At 37.8% G+C, this 21956-nt stretch overlaps 1 protein-coding gene across 3 annotated transcripts in view; it reads left to right on the top strand.

Annotated features, from left to right (window-relative positions):
• LOC121422773 (arf-GAP with dual PH domain-containing protein 1-like) overlaps window positions 1–21956 on the top strand; it is a 102588-nt gene that overhangs the window by 70233 nt on the left and 10399 nt on the right. For all 3 annotated transcript variants that reach the window (XM_041617957.1, XM_041617956.1, XM_041617958.1), the window contains exons 5-6: window positions 13099–13245; window positions 20435–20518. In XM_041617957.1, the coding sequence (XP_041473891.1) occupies window positions 13099–13245; window positions 20435–20518 (231 nt within the window). The remainder of the gene's footprint in view (window positions 1–13098; window positions 13246–20434; window positions 20519–21956) is intronic.

The following is a 21956-nucleotide window of genomic DNA, read 5'->3' as shown; positions in this document are numbered from 1 at the left end:
AGCCGAAAGGAGCTTGTGTAAACAATCGCCCTGAGCGGTTATCGTAAAAACAGCGTAAAGAGAAAATTAAGTGTATGACAGCAATTTTTACAGCTGGAATAAGGTTTGTCCGGCAGCCCAGGAGGTTTATTCAACCGAAAGCCAGACAAGCAAATGACCCTATAGCTGGATGGCATGGACCCTGAAGTTTACAAAAATGCATTGCTGCCGGGTTCTATGCGTGGTCTTCCCTCCGAAATGACATAATATATGATGTCACTACAAAATGGCCCTATTTCACCATTTTTCAGACATTGTACACATAGCATGAAGTCAAGGGAGAATATCTCAGTCAAATCATTTTTATTTTGTATGAAACTTTCAAAATGTATTGTTCAAGTAGTGCACAAGAGACATGCAAAATTTCACGAACAGAAATTATTGTTAACTAATAATATGCAAATTACGTAATGAAATTTGCATATTATTAGTTTTGGAGATTTCTTGCATAAAAAATTGTCGAAAATCGATTCAGAAATTTATTTTCTTTTTTAGTGTAGTTTATTTGATATATTTCCTCTCAAGCATAATGTCATTCTCTTCATCTATATCTCTACTTTAAGAAAATATATATCAGTAATACTAAATAGGCTCATTATTGCGGATTGAAATAATCGCTAGAGGGTATTCATTTGTCTCGCAATCTACTATGGTCAACAAGGAAATTCGTGATCACTCTCGCAAAAAGTGTTCACTGGCTTTCTAGGAAATTTGTGATCACTCTCGCAAAAAGTGTTCACTAGCTTACAAGTTCACGAGCTTTCGAGTGCCGCTGCAACTCTTTATCAAGTGACACGGATTGTCCGATATCGTACTCAATTTATACTAACCTCCAAGACCGCAAACGCGAGAGTACGATATTGAGTACGATATCGGACAATCCGTGTCACTTGATAAAGAGTTGCAGCGGCACTCGAAAGCTCGTGAACTTGTAAGCTAGTGAACACTTTTTGCGAGAGTGATCACGAATTTCCTAGAAAGCCAGTGAACACTTTTTGCGAGAGTGATCACAAATTTCCTTGTTGACCATAGTAGATTGTGAGACAAATGAATACCCTCTAGCGATTATATATCAGTAGTTGGAAATGACATTATAGACTGTGATTTCAGCCCCCTTTTAAATATGGTGCGCACATAGAAATTGTGCGTTTTTGGCCTATTTTCACCATATAGGCTAGCTGAGGTGTGCGAACGACATGCCTATTTTATTAGTGCTTCTTGCATTTTGGATGATATTAAATCTTCCAAACAACATATTTTCCTCTTCATTTTGACTCTGGTGATAAATCAATTATTTCAGCAAAGATTGATTGCCCACTGGGCAGTCTATAGGCTACGTTTTCAGCCTAGTTTTCAAAAACGAACCTATACCATGTATGACTGCATCGTTGTAGTCGAGTCGGATAAGGGGGTTCCTGTGTACCATCAAAATATTTTCTCTCAACGTTTTGGTATTTGCCTAAAGTGTCTAGTTAATGAATCTTGATGTTCCCTTCCGAAAATCGTGTCCAAAGGGGTTCAAAATTGATATCTTTGGCGGCCCTCTTGGACTTTTTAAAAATGAAAATCAATTATTTTGATATTTTATTGCACAGAGTCTGACAATGGGACAATCTGAATCAATACGCATTTCACTATGATTCGGATAGTAGATATCGATTGAATTGAAATTGAAATTTTTCAAATTTGAAATTGAAATTGAAACTTTATTTACCACAATCTTCATAAAAAACATACAAATCAAAAAGTATAAATATTTCAATAAAATGCATTATAACAAAAGTGGATATATTTAAGAATAGTGGAAGGATCACTGAAAAGTTACAAGGAACTTATAAGTTAATGATCCTGGAATTAACACAAAACAACACAATTAAAAAACAAATGCAGTAAGGAAATACAGAACAACAAACATAACAAAAGTATGCAGTGGTATCTATATCAGTATTACTATTAGTTTTAGACTTTCTGCATGAAATGTATTTTTAAATGTCTTTTAATTTGTTTTCTGATAATATATTTGATAATATGTTTGATATCTGATAATATATACAAAAAAAAAGAGTGCTGGTACAGCAAAGCCTTCCCCCTCTGAGGACTGCTGAAGTTACCCGATGATTATACGTATTTTGCCCATTAATGGGAAAATATGCTATTTTCGAGCCCCCATTGAGGCAAAAGGTGTTTCTGCTATGTAGTAAAACCACTTTTATTGCTTTTAAACTATATGGAGACGAAAAAGTAGAGATTTCTCTATCTGCTACATATAAAGAAGTGTTGGCATATTGGAACATACCCCCCTTAGGGGGTAGCCGAAATCACCTACCCCTTTTCCATATTTTACCTATTTATGGGAAAATATGCTATTTTCGAGCCCCCATTGAGGCAAAAGTGTTTCTGCTTTGTAGTAAAACCACTTTTATTGCTTTTAAACTATATGTAGACGAAAAAGTAGAGTTTTCTCTATCTGCTACATATAAAGAAGTGTTGGCATATTGGAACATACCCCCTTAGGGGGTAGCCGAAATCACCTACCCCTTTTCCATATTTTACCTATTTATGGGAAAATATGCTATTTTCGAGCTCCCATTGAGGCAAAAGTGTTTCTGCTATGTAGTAAGCCCACCTTTATTATTTTCAAACGATATGGAGATGAAAAAGTAGAGTTTCCTCTATCTGCTACATATAAAGAAGTGCTGATATAGCAAAGCCTACCCCCTCTGGGAACTGCCGAAGTTACCCGCCCCTTTTACGTAATTTGCAAATTCATGGGAAAATGTGCTATTTTCGAGCCCCCATTGAGGCAAAAGGTGTTTCTGCTATGTAGTAAAACCACTCTTATTGCTTTTAAACTATATGGAGACAAAAGAGTAGAGTTTTCTCTATCTGCTACATATAACGAGGTGTTGGCATATTGGAACATACCCCCCTTAGGGGGTCGCCGAAATCACCCACCCTTTTTCCATATTTTACTTTTTTATGGGAAAATATGCAATTTTCGAGCCCCCATTGAGGCAAAAGGTGTTTCTGCTATGTAGTAAAACCACTTTTATTGCTTGTAAACTATATGGAGGCGAAAGAGTAGAGTTTCCTCTATCTGCTACATACAAATAAGCGCTGGTACAGCAAAGCCTACCCCCTTTGGGAACTGCCGAAGTTACCCGCCCCTTTTACGTAATTTGCACATTCATGGGAAAATGTGCTATTTTCGAGCCCCCATTGAGGCAAAAGGTGTTTCTGCTATGTAGTAAAACCACTCTTATTGCTTTTAAACTATATGGAGACAAAAGAGTAGAGTTTTCTCTATCTGCTACATATAAAGAGGTGTTGGCATATTTGAACATACCCCCCTTGAGGGGTCGCCAAAATCACCTACCCTATTTCATATTTTAACTATTTATGGGAAAATATGTTATTTTCGAGCCCCCATTGAGGCAAAAGGTGTTTCTGCTATGTAGTAAAACCACTCTTATTGCTTTTAAACTATATGGAGACAAAAAAGTAGAGTTTCCTCTATCTGCTCCATATAAAGAGGTGTTGGCATATTGGAACATACCCCCCTTAGGGGGTCGCCAAAATCACCTACCCCTTTTCCATACTTTACCTGTTTATGGGAAAATGTGCTATTTTTGAGCCCCCATTGAGGCAAAAAGTGTTTCTGCTATATAGTGAAGCCAGTTTCATTAATTTGATTTATTTATTTACCAACAATATTCACATGTTTACAGAATATAAAACAAATTGCATAACAGTTACACAGTATAAAAATACAATGGTAAATGGGACCAGAAAATAGCACAAGTGCTAATCGAGCCTGGCCCCACATATATTACAAAATACACTTTTAAGAAGGAAAAACAAAACAAAAAATTAAATCACATTATATTCCATGTAAAGGGTTATCATAAACATTTTTGAAGTATCTTAAATTTTTTCTCGATTGAATATTGCTTCTAGTCTATATTTATTTTTCATTGCTTTATTATGACTATTGCTTTATTACTTTGTGAAACTGAATTGTATCACCTTATTGTTATGTTGCATATATTATCTTGAATGCAGAAATAAATAAAATCAAATCAAAAATCAAATTGTATTAATTATCTACAGTAGACTTACACGTTGATGGTATGAATTTATGAAGACAAATAACTTTTTAGAGAATTCCGAAAACTTTTTCTTGATTTCTTCAATTTGATTTCGACTGGTACTTTATTCCAGAAATTACTACCTAGAAAAGAAAGTGAAAATTGGCCTTGAGTTGTTTTTAGTTTTGGAAGATTTACTTGTTGGCCTTTCTTCTGTCTAGTAGGATAATTGTGCTCAATTAGGTTACAATAATCTGCTAAGGAGTGAGGTAGGTTATTATTACGCAAATCATACATGAAGGTACATACTGATAGATTATGCAAATCATAAACATTAAGAATTTTTAAATCATTAAATAAAGGGCGGGAATGAGCTTGCCAGTGACTAAAGGTAATTGCTCGCACTGCCATTTTTTGGGAAAGATATATACAATTCAGGCTGTTCTTGTATGTACTCCCCCACACCTCAATGCCATAAGTGAGATGTGGCTCTATAAAAGCTTTGTATAACAATATCAAAGTAAACTTGGGTACAAAATGTCGTAACCGAAACAAAATTCCTATTTTCTTACGTATATTTGAGTTAATCGAACGTATATGACCTTTCCATGACAGATGCTTATCAATTGTTATACCTACAAAAGTTGCTTCATCAACTTCTTCCAACTCCTCTCCATCTAGTGTAATATTACCACGCAACTTAACATTCCTTCTTCTACTCTTAATTAACATAAATTTTGTTTTCAGAGAGTTGATAGTAAGCTTATTTGCAACACACCACTTTTGCACTTTATTTATATTATTATTTATTTCATCGGTATCGATATCATCCTTTCCAATTGGAAAGGTGTGAAATAGATTAGAGTCGTCAGCAAATAGTCTAAAATTAAAAAACTTTGAAACGGATGGAAGATCATTTATGTATAATAAAAATAATGTAGGCCCTAATACTGAGCCTTGAGGGACACCGCATCTTATTTTCATTTTCTTTGAATATATTTCCCCATGTTGAACAAACTGATATCTGCAAGCAAGATAGTCTTTAAACCAGTTTAAAGGAATCCCTCTCACACCATAGTGAAAGAGCTTCTGTATCAAAATATTGTGATCGATTGTGTCAAAAGCTTTTTTAAAATCAATGAATATTCCAAGGGTAGTACTTCCCTGATCTAAGGATTTAAGAATAGTGTTTGTCAAATTGATAAGCGACAATTTTGTACTGTATCTTTTACGAAAACCATACTGATGATTGAATAATGCATCATTGGATTCTAAAAATTCTATTAATCGTTTATTGGTTACTTTCTCTAGAACCTTACCCAGAACTGGCAAAACAGAGATTGGTCGGTAGTTTCCTGGATCATCTTTTGGTCCTTTTTTATAGATAGGTGTAATCTTAGCTATTTTCATGTCATCTGGTACTCTCCCACACTCAAAAGACAGATTGAAGATATAAGTAAGGACACCTGATATATAAACTGCTCCCTCTCTTAACAACCTTGCAGGTAAATAATCATGACCACATGCTTTCTTTATATCTAGAGATATAAGATGATTGAATACTTCAGCCTCTGCCACAGGTTTCCAAAATAAACAATTGCTAGCTTGTGCACCAAGGTAATGTGAATGTGACATATTTTCAATGGGCAATGAATCTGCCAAGTTAGGTCCAATATTTACAAAGAAGTTATTGAATTCATCAGCAATATCATATGCAGATGTAAGAATAGTATCATTTTCGTTTACCTTTTTGATAAGTTTTTCCACCTCAGTACTTCTTGGTGCTTTTTTCTTACCAACCAATAATTCATTAATTATATCCCATGTTTTGCCTGTATCACATCGGTTGTCATATAACAACTTACTGTAGTAAATCCTTTTTGCATTCTTTAATATTGTAGTTAGCTTATTTCTATATTTCTTGAACTCCTTCAAAATGTCATCACGGTAATTTGACTTAAGAAGTTTTGCATATAATTTTTGCTTGGTACGTATAGATTTCAAAATTCCTTTTGTCAACCATGGTTTCTTTTTTATATCTTTCTTTTTTCCAATCTGTTTAGTCACAAACGGAGCATGCTTATTGCAAATACAAGAAAAAGATCTCTTAAAAGTAGAATATGCAACATTTACGTCACTGCTATTAAATACCTCTTCCCAGTCACAAAGGGAAAGATCATTTATAAACCGATCGGCATTATAATTTTTGTAGCATCTAAAAGTAATTTTCCTCTGATTTTCACATATTTTGTTTTTAATATTCCTGAAAACTACAAAAACTGCGAAATGATCCGAAATGTCACATTGTATGATACCTGAGTGTGTTTCAATCATACCAAAATTTGAATAAATATGATCTAATATGGTAGAAGAATCTTTGGTTACCCTTGTTGGTGAATATATTAATTGGTCTAATCCCACACACTGTAGAGATGAAACGAAGTCCTCCACTGTTTCCTCTAAACTTAATATATTCAGGTTGAAATCTCCTAACATTACACATTTACGTTTATCAATCTTATTCTGCTCTAAAATAGAAAGCAGGCTATCTTTGAATTCTTTTACATTTGTACCAGGTTTTCTGTATATCACACCAATAAGTATTTTAAGTTCATTAGTAAAACTAACTTGAAACCAAAGAGATTCGGAATGGACAATATCATAATTCAAACGAGTATACTTCAGATTGGACTTGATATAAGCTCCAGCTCCTCCTCCTCTAAACTCACTTTGTCGACAATCTACTTCAAGGGTGTAACCTTCCAAATTTAGAAGTGAAGTATCAGGGACACTCCAAACTTCTGACAAACCAATTATATCAAATCTAGTATTAATGCAATCTTCATATAACAACTTGAGATTTTCAATATTTTTTCCCAATGATCGTATGTTGATATGGGACAGTTTAAGAGATGTAGACAGATCAAAATTCAAAGCGGTGTCAAAATCATTTGGTAATAACTCATAAGAATAGACTTTGTTTTCCATTTATATTAGTGATAAAGACCTATTTGTAATAAACACAAGCCTACCAGGATTATAGTTCCATGAAATGGAGTTTGAAGTTCTTGTAGTTGATGCTGTCAAGACCAACATCAAAGAGGTCATCAGGGGATTTAATAGTTTTGTATTCATCATTAGTGAGCTTGCATACAATGTTACCGTTGCTAGTTGAAACTCTCTTCACATGGGGACTTGACTTTGCCGCATGGAGGACAGCAAGCCTCATTGGGGTGACGTCTTCATTGATGTAGACGCCCTTCATGTTCTCAATGCCTTTCAACTTGAACCGACCACTGTACAATGCATCCCTCTTCCTCCTCAGACTAAAGCGCGCCAGAATCTGTCGCTCCTTTCCTCTAGACTTCTTGCCAATGCGGTGACATGAAGACAGGTCCTCTGCTTTCATGTGTACTCCAGCTTTCTCTGCCACTGCTAAAACTTTGTTGTAGAGTATCTCCTCACTCTCTTCTTCTTCACCCTCCTCTCCCTCTTCACTTTCCTTAATACCGCAGAAACGAAGATTGTACCTTCTTAGTTGCTGCTCCAGGTCATCATCCCTGTATTGCAGACGGAGGAGGTGTGGGTTCACCACCTCCTTTACAGCAGAGAGGCACACATCCTTCACTGCTGTAATGATAGCAGGTATAGCTGCCTCAATGGCCGACTTAACTGCCTTTTTTAGCACCTCCCCAAATTCCCCCTTTTTACTTTCTAGAATGTCCTGCAAATGGCTATCAATGTCAAATGAGACAAAGAGCCCTCTTTTCTCATCCTCTGCTTCTGCTCCTGTCATTCCAATAGTTTCATTCACTTTGCGGTGGAGCAATTTGTCATCAACAAAGGGCCATCTTGGGGAAGGTTGCCCTTGAAAGGCTTCCGTTGTTTGTTGAAGGAAATTCCCTGCCTTCTTTTTTGACTTTTTGTTGGCACCACTAGGCACGATGATCCAAATATAATGCACTCACAAAAAAATCTTCAGGTGAGGCTGTAGAGTAAAATGCTGCAAATTTTGTGATGGAGTCCATCAACTTTAATGAAGATTTGCTTAAAGTGACAAAAATCCACACAGATGCTGGTGTTCTATAAATAAAATTATCTCTATTGCTATCTTGCAGAACTGATGAAGTTGAGAACAAACAGTTGAAAAATCCAGTGTAGTGTGGAGCAGATTAACAGCATGTGTCTCCTTCCAATTTTTTTTTTTGACGCCAGTTTCATTCTTTTGAAACTATGTGGAATTAAAGGAGTAGACTTTCTTCAATCTGCTGCTAACAAGTGGTTGCACAGCAAAGTCTACCCCCTCTGGGGGTTCCGAAAGTCACCCACCCCTTTTCCATATTTTTTCCAATATGGGGAAAATCTGCCAATCTTGGAGCCTCTGAAGAAGGTAGCAGTTGATGTGCCAGCACTTTTTTTACATGTAGCTGATAGAAAAAAAATGCCTTTTATTTCCAAGTGGTTTCCAAAATCAAAGCTAGCTTTACTTTATAGCAGAAATGCCCTTTTGTCTGAATGGGGGCTGAAACACTGCATTTGTTTACAATAAAGAATAAAAATATACATAAAATTTGGAAGAGTTCGGCAGCCCATGAAGGGGGAAGGCTTCAGTGTGCTACCACATCTTTATATGTAACTGATATGTGGTTACAAAACAAAATCAAGGGCTTTACTGCAAGGCAGAAACACTGTTTGCCTCAATGGTTCTCCAAAATTACGAATTTTCCGAGAAATTGGCAAGATACGACAAAAAGATTGGGTGACTTTGGCAGCCCCCTGAGGGGTAGGCTTTGCTATGCCCCAATTTATGTAGCTGATAGAGAAAAGCCTACTCTTTTGTCTCTAAGTGATTTAAAGGAAAAAATTACATACTCAAAACAAAATTTTACCACATTGGGGGTCCGAAAAGCACGATATTATAATAGTCAAGCTATGGATAATGGTGTGGTATGTAACATTTTACTGGTTCTTGAGGGACTATGCTTTAAGGTGCGCGAGAGTAATTGCATGCAGAATGAAAATGCAGAGCAATGCCTCGAACTTCAATCTTTTTCAAGAGATTTAATTATAAAAATTGCTTTGTGTTGAAAACACCTTTTACCCTCATACACTTGATACAAGTAATAAATACCTTTCTATCGATCGCTAAGCACGTTACATGCATTTCTGCATTTTAGGCACATCAACAAAGGCGATCGGATGCAAGATATACAGATAGATGTCAATGCACATGAACATTTTGGTTCAAAATTTTTGATGAATTCTTTTTTTTTTCAAAATATATTAAAAGAACTGTTCAGAAAACAATTTCAACCGATTTCTACTATCCAAATCATAGTGAAATGCGTATTGATTTAAGATTGTCCCATTGTCAGACTCTGTGCAATAAAATATGAAAATAATTGATTTTCATTTTAAAAAAAAGTCCATGAGGGCCGCCAAAGATATCAATTTTGAACCCCGTTGGACACGATTTTGGGAAGGGAACATCACGATTCATTAACTAGACACTTTAGGCAAATACCAAAACGTTGAGTGAAAAATATTTTGATGGTACATAGGAACCCCCTTATCCGACTCGACTACAACGATGCAGTCATACATGGTATAGGTTCGTTGTTGAAAACTATTGATTTATCAGCAGAGACATAATGAAGAGGAAAATATGTTGTTTGGAAGATTTAATATCATCCAAATGCAAGAAGCACTAATAAAGTAGGCATGTCGTTCGCACACCTCAGCTATATGGTGAAAATAGGCCAAAAACGCACGATTTCTATGTGCGCACCATATTGAAAAGGGGGCTGAAATCACAGTCTATAATGTCATTTCCAACCAGGCCTGATATTCTCCCGATATTTATCGGGTTCCTGATATTTTTCCATCAACATAGGTGGTCTCTGAGATCGATGTAAATCCGGTATAAAATAAAGGGGGGTTAGGGTGTCTATTTTCAATGCCTTATTCACAAAAATCGCTAGAAAATGAAGGGCACATTGCGCCCAAATTCATATATAGTTATAAGTTCTGGTAACTTGCTGTCGTTACTTTTTATAAAAATTACCGTCATGCATTCGAAAATTTGATTCTTTGACGGCTATTTGAAGTTTATCGCACACGGTCGGTATTGATGCAAGCCTTGAAATAAGTGGGCGCTGAGCGCAAATTCGCGCTCATAAAGCCATCAATTGCGCCCAGAAAGCCCCAAAATCATCACAATTTTGACGACCGGGCGCAAATATTTTCCAGGTAATTGCACCTGCCGTGAGTGAGCAGTGAAGCCATATGTAATTTAAATATATGAAAAGCCAAAATCAAGTAAATTTGAATTGACGATAAGCACAGTTTCAAATTGCCAAGTGTGTCTTCTTTCTGTATGATAAAAAAAAAGTGAGCTACGTCCGTCTTCTTTTTTTTTCTGTAATACATACATGTGTGCGCGTACTTCCGGTAGCGGTAACAGTTTTTCCATACTTCCCCATGTGCAATTTCTAATGCACACATTTCCCTTCGGGATATCACAATTCTATGATATAGTAATTCGAATTGCACAGGAGATAAATCCCTGTTCACAGCACATAGGATATGGGAGTCTTTTATCCTCACAGTCGCCGACTTTGCTTGTCAAAACGGAGCCTTAATAATCTGAAATCACTTAGCTCATAGTTGTTGATTATAGTTTTTAATTTCTTTCTTGGAGAGGGGTAAATATCAGACGATAAATCATCAAACAAGGCTCCACTAAAAAAAAAATAGGAGGACGCCGTGCACTTGAGTATGGCGCTTGCATGCTGTTAGCCAGTCAGTTTGAGCTCATGTTCTCTTCCAGAGCTCTGGGTGAGAATTCTGTCGGTAGGCCTAATGGCCTAAGTGATGGTGATTTTCTGTTTCAGATAGAGTTTAGATTTCATGTTAATTTTTGAAAACTGTCAAATAACTTTATGATTTATTCATTGTGATGAATATTTAAGTTATTAAAGGGGAATGAAACCTTTGGAACAAATAGGCTTGTGTAGAAACAGAAAAATCAAAGAATAAGAATAAAGAAAGTTTGAGAAAAATCGGACAAATAATGAGAAAGTTATGAGCATTTGAATATTGCAATCACTAATGCTATGGAGATCCTCACATTGGCAATGCGACAAGGATGTGTGATGTCACTGATGAACAACTTTCCCTTTGGTGGACTATAAAATACCCTCAAAATGTCTCTTTTTGCTTTGTCTTATGATGATACAAACTCTTTATCCATGATGTATTCTTAAAAAATATGCATTACATGCCCTCATGTAGACAGAACACATGATTTATGGATAGATGTGATAAAAGAGGCAATTCTAGTGAAATATATACTAGAGTAATGGGGAGAGTTGTTCACAAGTGACATCACACATCTTTGTCGCATTGCCAATTTGCTATCTCCATAGCATTAGTGATCGCAATATTCAAATGCTCATAACTTTCTCATTATTTGTCTGATTTTTCTCAAACTTTCGTTGATCAGTTTCTTTGATTTTTCTGTTTTCACACAAGCTATCTTGTTCCAATGGTTTCATTCTCCTTTAATGAATACGTTTTCACCGAATTTAGACTCTCCCAGAATGAAAGGCATTTTCTGTGGAGATCTGCGTTTTCAAATAACTTTTGAAACACTTAAGGTACATGAACCTACAATACATGTACATAGCCTGTGGCTATGTGCTGGAATTTGAATAGACTGAGTTATTTATTGATTTCATTTCTTTAACATCCTCACAATCACACACAAGCACTCACCCACACCCGTGATTCTAACCATGAAAAAAACCTTAAAAATTATATTTTTTTCTAAATTTATTATTATTTGATCTGAATTCTCTCTTTTTCCATCTCTCTCTTTTTATTTATTTATTTTTTATTCATTTATTTAGATTTTTTTTTTTTTGGGGGGGATTCATGGTTCATTAAAGATGAAAAATAAATAAGCCCATCTGGGGTGGTTGTAAAGGGGATGTGGAGTGAGGGTGTCAAAACACAAACATTTAAATCTGATTTCTTAAGCCTATATTAGCATGCTATCCATGTACTAATTCAAAAATTTCCGGAGCTGCGCCTACTATAAACAAATTTGGAGTGTGGTTAACCCCCTCGACCCCCTCCGGGGCGTTGCCCCTGGACCCTCGGCCGTTAGGTGCGAGACTCTGGTCACTTTGCTCCCTACTTTCACAAAAAAAAGAAGATATTTTTGAAAAGGGCCACTCTCAGGCCTGTTTCCAACTACTGACATATATTTTCTTAAAGTAGAGATATAGATGAAGAGAATATTATGCTTGAGAGGAAATATATCAAATAAACTACACTAAAAAAAAAAATAAATATCTGAATCGATTTTCGACAATTTTTTATGCGAGAAATCTCCAAAACTAATGATATGCAAATATCATTACATAATTTGCATATGTAAACAATAATTTCTGTTTGTGAAATTTTGCATATCTCTTGTGCACTACTTGAACAATATATTTTGAAAGTTTCATACAAAACAAACTTGATTTGACTGAGATATTCTCCCTCGGCTTCGTGCTATGTGTACAATGTCTGAAAAATGGTAAAACGGCCATTATGTAGTGACGTCATATATTACGTCATTTCGAAGGGAAGACCACGCATAGAACCCGGCAGCAATGCATTTTTGTAAACTTCAGGGTCCATGCTATCCAGCTATAGGGTCATTTGCTTGTCCGGCTTTCGGTTGAATAAACCTCCTGGGCTGCCGGACTAGGTGGTTGTCATAATATGATCTCATTAAATGTCCAGTTGTAGTAGGTACATGTACATGACTGTTTTCACACAGGCTTGTATAATGTTGACAGTTTAAAGTTCAAAAGAATAGAAATAGACGTATGGATTGAAATTACAGAATTGATTTTAAAAAGTTTGCTATAGATTTGAATGATTGATTATCCTATACTTTATTTTTCTTATGCTTTAGGCAAGGGAACCCAAGGCAACAATATTATTGTCCGAGTTGAATGCTGTTTTTACTCCAGAGAAAATTGGTAATCCTAATGGCCTACAGTTGAGTTATATCAAGGAGAATATGACCAGGAATATCTACCTCTATACCAATGATGGTAAAGTAAGTATGCAATGCTATGCCAACTTGAATAGTGGAATGTTTCATGTATGCTGATATACTACTTGTATTTTATTTCTCATGCACCAATTTGGTGGGAGTTATAGTAGACTGTGGGATGCGCTAAAATTGTGACTTACATGGGGAAGCAAATGTAACCACTATCCTTGGACATGATAATATGTAAAATAATAATATGTGAAATTTATATAGCACATAATAGTCAAAAGACTCTCTATGCGCTTTACAAAATATATTTAATAACTATTACCATCATAACTTAGAATGTTTATGGATCTGATTCATAAAATTGGAATGAAAATCATCAAATATCACTGAACATCTCATGCGAGTTTCAGGTCGCATGACCAAAATCAAAGGTCATTTAGAGTCAATGAACTTTAACCATTTTGGAGGTAATTACTGCCAAAACTTTCAAAGTTTAAAGCTATAGTTTATAAAATGTGGAAATACGGGTGATCAAGTATCACTAACAAGTCTAAAGCTACATGATCAAGGTCAAATTAATTATCATTGAACATAGTATTGTATCATCATATGATTTGTGTTTTTGTGAATAATTATGTAATAGTAGTTTTCAAAGTCAGCATTGCTGCTGTATTAAATCAGGTGATGGAGGTGAGATTGCCAGAGGCGCTCCAATTGTTATTATTGTTGTTTAAAACTCTCAGTCTCTCTACTGAAGAGTGAATGTCTGGTTTCTTGCTTGGGTGTTAATATCATATTTTAATTGCCCTTGTTTACAATTAATTTAATTATTTATTTATTACTTAATTAATCCATGTGATTTATTAATGTTTATCCATCTTAGAAATTTTTCTTCCACAGACGGATTCTCTTCTGAATGAATCTTGTTCTTCAGTTGGCTTCTTGGCTTGTCCCTGGACCTTTGTCCTTTGAAGCTGTCTATTCTTTAATAATTAGCGATCATATTCTCGTTTTTTTCTTCAGGTGGGCTTCCTTGACTGGTTGACTCCTTTTGAGCCTTATTTTAATTAACATCTTGTTTCATGTGATTAATTTAAAAAAAAAAACTTGGATTTTTTCTCTCAGTTGATCTTATTTTTTTCTTCGGACTCAAGTCTTAGGAAGTTTGTCCTGCTTTAATTAATTACCTCAAGTAATATTATTAATGATATCTGAAAGGAACCTTGGTTTGTCTACCTTTGTTGTCCACCCCCACCACACCCTTCCTTTTTTTCCGCCACTCTCTTTGTTCTTTCAGGTTAAGAACTTACCAGGCTTTGACTCATCTGTTGATGGCCCCACGTCTATATTTGTCCCTGCGATCAGCGGCGGTGAGTGGGAGGGCAACAGAGTGAGACCATCTGTGTAGGGCTCAATAAAGGGTGGAACCATGAATTCGCGTCGTGCCCGAGCATTTAGGGTGGAACCATGGCGCTGTGGCCACATGCTCGAAAGGTGATAGCCAAGGCTCCCTCGACGGGACCTGAACCTATTTTGGGGAGTGTGGTACTAGTACAGAAAACCTCAACTCCTCCAGGGCTGCTTGACCCACCAGCTATTGAGTCCAACAAGCCCAGATTAAGGGCTTGGGACTCTTTTCCAGGCACAGACTAGGCTTGATGCTTTGTCAGTCTCCATCAGGGATCATCAGCAAAGGGCTACCAGCCCCTAGTCTCTAGAGGCACGAGAGCTATACCCCATCAAACTTACGATAATCTGATCAGGATGGAACCTTGGAGCTGCATCCACATGCCCAAGAGGCGAGGAGTTGCAACTGTAACATTGCTTCACACGCGGGCCAGATATGACATTTCAAAGTTTCGCTTTATTTTTAACAAAATAGTTGTATGAACGAGCCAGTTACATCCAAATTAGAGAGTTGATGATGTCACTCACTCACTATTTCTTTTGTTGTTTTTATTGTTGTTTTTTGTTTGAATTATACAATATTTCAATTTTTTAGAATTTGACGATTAGGACCTCCTTGCCTGAAGCACAAAATGTTAAAATAATGGAATTCCACATGTTCTGGGAGGAATGAAACTTCATTTCACATGACACTGACGAGAAAATAAAAGTATTTCATATAATAAAATACAAAAGAAATAGTGAGTGAGTGATGTCATCAGTTCCTCATTTGCATACCGACTGAGATGTGCATATAACTGTTATGTGAAATGAAGAAAAGCTTCAAAATGCCATAACTTTCTTATTTTACATCCGATTTTGATGAAATTTTCAGTGTTAATGCTTGTTGAATTTTTCTCTTTTTATTCAAATCAAGTTTTTGTTGGGGTGGACTTGTCCTTTAAATGTCGGCCAGCTTACCTCTACGGATGACCCCTGTTAGTATGCAGGTGCTTCCGACATACGGCTCTCAGCCACATCATGTTTGCAAATTCTCAATAGCTGATGGCTGGGCATTGCTTCCTTACAGGTTGTGTCAATACGCCCTTTAGCGAGACTTGTCTGTACCCTCATGCTCTCCATCAGTTTAAACCACCGTTATGGACGACCGGCTAATCAAACAGCCTCACGCCAGCCGCCAGCTTTTTCCATGCGTGTCTCATCCCTAACAAGTGGGCAAGCCCCCAATATTCGCTGGCTAGACGTTGCAACCTTCATGTTGCTTTACCACGCCCTTGAGCAGACAGGCTTGTACCCCCATGTTCTCTATCAGTCCAATCGCTGGTTTCTGGCATTGAGTGGATTTAGAGATCACCCGCCAGCCCTCACTCTGGGGAGCCATCGGCGATTCATTCGAATCTCCCTATTGATATCAGGTGCTTCCTTCGACTTTCTGGATTCACTCTAGTCTGTGTCAAGCTTCAGAGTCTGGCCCGGAATTGATCAAGGCGATGGCTCTTTCAGCGGTAACTCCCTCTAATCTACCCCCCTGGCAGGCCCTTAGATTGGAGGGAAGAATTTCTTACATACCGCAGGGCATCCTTCTCTCGTGAGGATTTTAGGCTGCCTTCAAGATGGCAATTTATCATACCAGCGGACCTTTCGCTCAGGCGATGGGACAGTCAGCCTTTAGCTTAAACCTCACTTTCTATATATGAGTTACGGTACCCTCTGTTTATTATTTAGTCCTACTCTTCTTATCTTATGTTATAGTCGGGGCTAGTATAGACACCCTTTTTCCAGCAGCCACCGCTGTAGAGAGGGCAGCTCTTCGATATGAGCACCATAACCGCTCAGGCTCACTATTTTCCTCATAGCCTTTCCAAGCTTACGAGCACAAATATCGGAGCTGAATGTCATGGCGATCGATAGCTCTCCTTTACTTATTAATCGCTGTGCTATCACTGCTTGGTGCGCTATGGTAGTGACTGCAGCTGCACCGAACATCCAGAGAAAATTGGATACTTCCGTTTTAGATACCCCCACCATTGATATTCACAGCGATTTCCCGGTTGGGTAATTACCACTTCGAAGGAAAGTAGCAGCCGCATATCTCATGAAGATTGACGGCGCCTTACTGGCATTCAGGCTTGTTTTACTGGAGTAACCAAGCCTTTGCTGATGTGGTTTACGGTACACCATGTGGAGTGTTATAGAAGCAGTGGATAGAAGAAGAGAGGAAGTGGATAGGCGAGAAAGTGGAGATTTGAGAATAGAGTATTCTTTCTTGAGAATAGTCCTGAAAAGGACTGTAAACCAGAAGGAATGTTGAGTGAGAACTGCTTGAGTAGTAGAGCTGATGAGGAGATGCTGGCTTGCGTCGGCGAGTAGAGATGATGAGTAGTAGAGAGACTCGACGTTTCGGACAGGTTGACTGTCCGTCTTCAGGAGACAATCTAAAGATGTAAACCAACAATCATAGCCAAACACAAGTCCTCAAACAACTAGGTTCCGACGGGTTCAAGCAAGGTAATAATCAGCCCTGCCCTGTCAAGGCTAGGGACAGGAGACTGGCTAAGAATGTCCATCCCCTCGCCTGAAAAAAGACTATTCTCAAGAAAGAATACTCTATTCTCAAATCTCCTGAAGACGGACAGTCAACCTGTCCGAAACGTCGAGTCTCTCTACTACTCATCATCTCTACTCGCCGACGCAAGCCAGCATCTCCTCATCAGCTCTACTACTCAAGCAGTTCTCACTCAACATTCCTTCTGGTTTACAGTCCTTTTCAGGACTATTCTCAAGAAAGAATACTCTATTCTCAAATCTCCTGAAGACGGACAGTCAACCTGTCCGAAACGTCGAGTCTCTCTACTACTCATCATCTCTACTCGCCGACGCAAGCCAGCATCTCCTCATCAGCTCTACTACTCAAGCAGTTCTCACTCAACATTCCTTCTGGTTTACAGTCCTTTTCAGGACTATTCTCAAGAAAGAATACTCTATTCTCAAATCTCCTGAAGACGGACAGTCAACCTGTCCGAAACGTCGAGTCTCTCTACTTCTCATCATCTCTACTCGCCGACGCAAGCCAGCATCTCCTCATCAGCTCTACTACTCAAGCAGTTCTCACTCAACATTCCTTCTGGTTTACAGTCCTTTTCAGGACTATTCTCAAGAAAGAATACTCTATTCTCAAATCTCCTGAAGACGGACAGTCAACCTGTCCGAAACGTCGAGTCTCTCTACTACTCATCATCTCTACTCGCCGACGCAAGCCAGCATCTCCTCATCAGCTCTACTACTCAAGCAGTTCTCACTCAACATTCCTTCTGGTTTACAGTCCTTTTCAGGACTATTCTCAAGAAAGAATACTCTATTCTCAAATCTCCACTTTCTCGCCTATCCACTTCCTCTCTTCTTCTATCCACTGCTTCTATAACACTCCACATGGTGTACCGTAAACCACATCAGCAATTGTACATGCCACCATGCAAACCTTCAAACAACATCTAACCAAGCCTTGTAGCTGTTTAATAAACAACTGGGTTCTCGTCACAGACTTTGGGAAGTATTGGTGAAAATTTTCCTCGCCTCTTTCTACTCCTTCGCCCACTTTTTCAGGCGAGGGGATGGACATTCTTAGCCAGTCTCCTGTCCCTAGCCTTGACAGGGCAGGGCTGATTATTACCTTGCTTGAACCCGTCGGAACCTAGTTGTTTGAGGACTTGTGTTTGGCTATGATTGTTGGTTTACATCTTTAGATTGTCGTTTACACATGACGCCATGACAGAGGCATATTTTGGCCAGAAAAATCTCAAGCGTATACTTGCTGCGGCTGGGGATTCCCCCGTCCAGCGGACATCCATCGCAGCCAAGTCACATGGGCCTGCATGCTGTTGTTGGTTCAGGTCAAGCCACTTCACACTTCTCCCCTCCTGCAGGAGTGATGGGGTCCAGGGTCTGATCTTGACTGCTCGCTTTAACACACATGTATATGTTGTGATGCGAGCCGTGCTCTACTTCCCATGACACTTTCAGTTGAGCTGATTGGCTGGATTGTACAATTCCGCATAGACAGCAGGTCTTTTGTGGCTCTTTTATACAGGCAGGATGGCACTCAGTTGTTTTTCTCAACATGTTTGCCTGCCCTCCGAGTGGTTTTCTTCAAACAGTGCTCTTGATTATTCCAGGCCCTTGTCGGGCCGCTGGAAACAGACCGGCCTGCCACAGCTCTCTATCAGAATCTGCAGATTGTCTGTTCTCACACACGTATGAGACAGAGATCGGCTTCTGGGTGCCTCCCCTGAAACTTAGATCTGAGAGGTTTCGCATTCCTTTCGTTTGTGTTGATGTGGCTTGGCTTACTTTTATATGTAAGTCGGTGAGTCTCAATTCTGGGCTTATATTCACCCCGTTTTTGCCTTCTCCACTAGGTCCAGCGATCGTCTACTCAGCTGTGCAAGGTTCAGTCCTTCTGATCGCGACTCTTACTTGTTGGTTTTTCAGATTTTTGACAAAGTTGGATCGTTCTTTGATCATCGTTGGCCATCATTTCACCTTTATGACCCTTTTGTGTTGGTTTCAGATGATCTAATATCCCCAATTTAATCTTAGAAGACTCTTTGAGATTTTCTTGTCAAACATGGAGCTTGTTTGGGTTTAGTCCATCATGGTGCCTGTCAGCTGTTCTTGATGCTTGACTAACTCCTTGAGTTGGTACTTAGGGCATCTTTCGTCTGTTTATCAGTCTAGATCCCCCCTTGTTTCTGTAACCAGAGGCGTAGCTTTGCATGCTTATGCTTTGCTTCCGGACACTTTTATGGGATTGGCGTGGAATACGTGTGACTTCCATGCCTTGTTATCTAGAACCAAACATTTAATCAGATCCCTTACCTTTTGGTAATAGGATCTGGTGTCCAGGTCCTTGAAATGTTTTTTTGATTCGTCATTGTGGGTTCACGTGTCTGTTTAACCCTTGTTTGCTAATCTTTCAGTGCAGTGTTTGGCCACTCTCTTTGCGCTGGTTTTTCATGCATTTAGCTAAGCTCCTGTTAAGAGGATGAGGCCCGTGATGCCACGAGTATCAAATCGTCATGTCTTCTGTCGAGATTTCTTCTCTTGATGATTTGAGGGCCACTTTTGCACTCCACCATCACTTTCGGTTGTTCCCTTGGAAGACTTTCATCTGTGGAGATGAGTTTCCCTCAGCTCTCATAGTTGCGGCCTCTGCATTTTCCTCCCCCTGTTCCATTGCGTTTGTTGTTCTAGACATGCCTCCCACGCTTTGAATCCATGTTGGTCTAGCAATACTTAACGGGATGTATCCCAGTTATTGAAATAAGTCATGAAAACACTTAACGTTATTTTCTTATTTATGAGATGACTGGAAGCATCCCTTTAAACTCTCCTACCGGCAACATGTTCATACTCAGAAGAGGACATGACGTGGCCATGATTAAGTATCTTAACGTAATGCTCAGGTCAGGGTTACCACGCAAGGAATTTTGTGTGTATTATTGTCTTTGGTTAGTCGTTCATGTGGATGAAAAGCAATAGTTAAAGGGATGTATCCAGTTATCTCATAAATAAAAAAATAATGGTGTTTTCATGTTCTCTCTGTTCTGACATTTATTAATACTGTGCAACGAGCATCAATTTCAAATATCAATAGATTTAACAATGACAAACATTTTTAATGAACATTTCAAATATTTTTGGCAATAACATAGTTATACTAAACATCTCATTGATTAGTTATAAATATGAATGCAACTACTTAGCTTGTGTTGGTATAATTTGTGTAATTCAAAGTATAATTGATGTATTTGTTTGGCTCGACTTCCTTGTATTTCAGGATATAGTTGATTGGTACATGGCCATTCGGCATGCAAAGTTCAACAGACTGAAAGTAGCTTATCCAGGGGCCTGTGATGAAGATGTAAGTTTCTATTTTCTATGTTTTTAATTGGGGCTTCTCAATTTTACACAAACAGATACGCTCTCTATATCTTTGGAATATTAATTATACCAATATCTGATCATTTCACATTGCTCCTCAACTGATTTGCTGCAAGTTATTTAGGAGACAGTTTTGATATTTCTTTTTACCATGAGTGCAAGTTCTTTCATATAGAGCTTTATTAAAAAATAAACAAAATATGATTTTCATTGTGGAACCATACCTGACTGATAACTGTTTAACCAAAGCTTGGCCTCAAAAGAATAGTTTGGTAGTAGAATGAATGCTCTTTTCACACACACACCCACACAAGGAAAACTCATATTGGACGGTCATGTCTGTAAACAGAAAACCCTCTAAATAATTCTATAACCATGTAAAAGATATTGCTATACTTATGGGATTTTTTTTTAATTGGCAAAGAAATAAACAAACTGAAGTTTGATTGATTTGATCATTTTAATGAGAAATGCGCAACTCATGTATATGTCAGTAATCAAGGTTTTAAATCCAGTTTCTCTGACTATGGGGGTTCCTGGAAGTATGCTGGAAGCCTGTGGCAAAACTATGAGGATACAAACCCCAGTTAACCTGAATCATCCTGGGCCATTGTATTTAATTATAAGCTTTTTCGATATTGATATTTCAATACCGGTATACATGTACCAACTTATACCATTTAAATTCCCAATTCCTAGTGCAAACAATGTGAAATATTTGTTTAGCCCTGCTATGTATAAAGTGTGGGTGCTTTCAATTAGCTGAGGAATGCTCAGCATGGTCAGTTCTTATAGACAGAAACTTTCTCAAACAAATTTTCGTAGATTACAAAATTATGATGAAGTCTAGACTTGAGCCTTGCCAGTCACCTCTAACCTTAGATTTTCAAATGGAAACTAGATTTTAATTTGTCATGCAGACGAATTAGGTGGTCTGTTGTAAATAGATAAATAAACAGACATAATTATTCAAACATAGGAGTGGATATAAGATTGAAAGATAAATAGACAGACAGATAGACATACATACATATAAGAAAGATAGATGAATAGATGGATGGAAAGATAAATGATAGGTAAATATATTAATAGAAGATAGACAGATATATATTAACCCTAAACAGGCCTGGGGGTTGAATCAACCCCCCCCCTTCAACATTTTCTGCGATCATTCCGCCGCGCGAAATTTTTTACTGCGCCACTCGCAGAGTTCATACTTTTAAGTCTTGCGCATATTTTGAGACCAAATTTACGATGCCCAGATATGCGGTTACGAAATTACGCAACATTTCGTAAGTGCATGTCAGTTCAAAAATTGTTCCAATTGTGTACATAGTCAATTCAAATTGAGTTTTCTCATCTTATACATAAAGGTATGAATATTTTTACTTTAAACAGCTGAAATCAATTGATTTTAG

This window comes from Lytechinus variegatus, chromosome 10, assembly GCF_018143015.1.
Source record: "Lytechinus variegatus isolate NC3 chromosome 10, Lvar_3.0, whole genome shotgun sequence".
Classification (NCBI taxonomy): Eukaryota; Metazoa; Echinodermata; class Echinoidea; order Temnopleuroida; family Toxopneustidae; genus Lytechinus; species Lytechinus variegatus.
The sequence above is the reverse complement of the archived record's forward strand: the minus strand, read 5'-3'. Positions and strand labels throughout refer to the sequence as shown.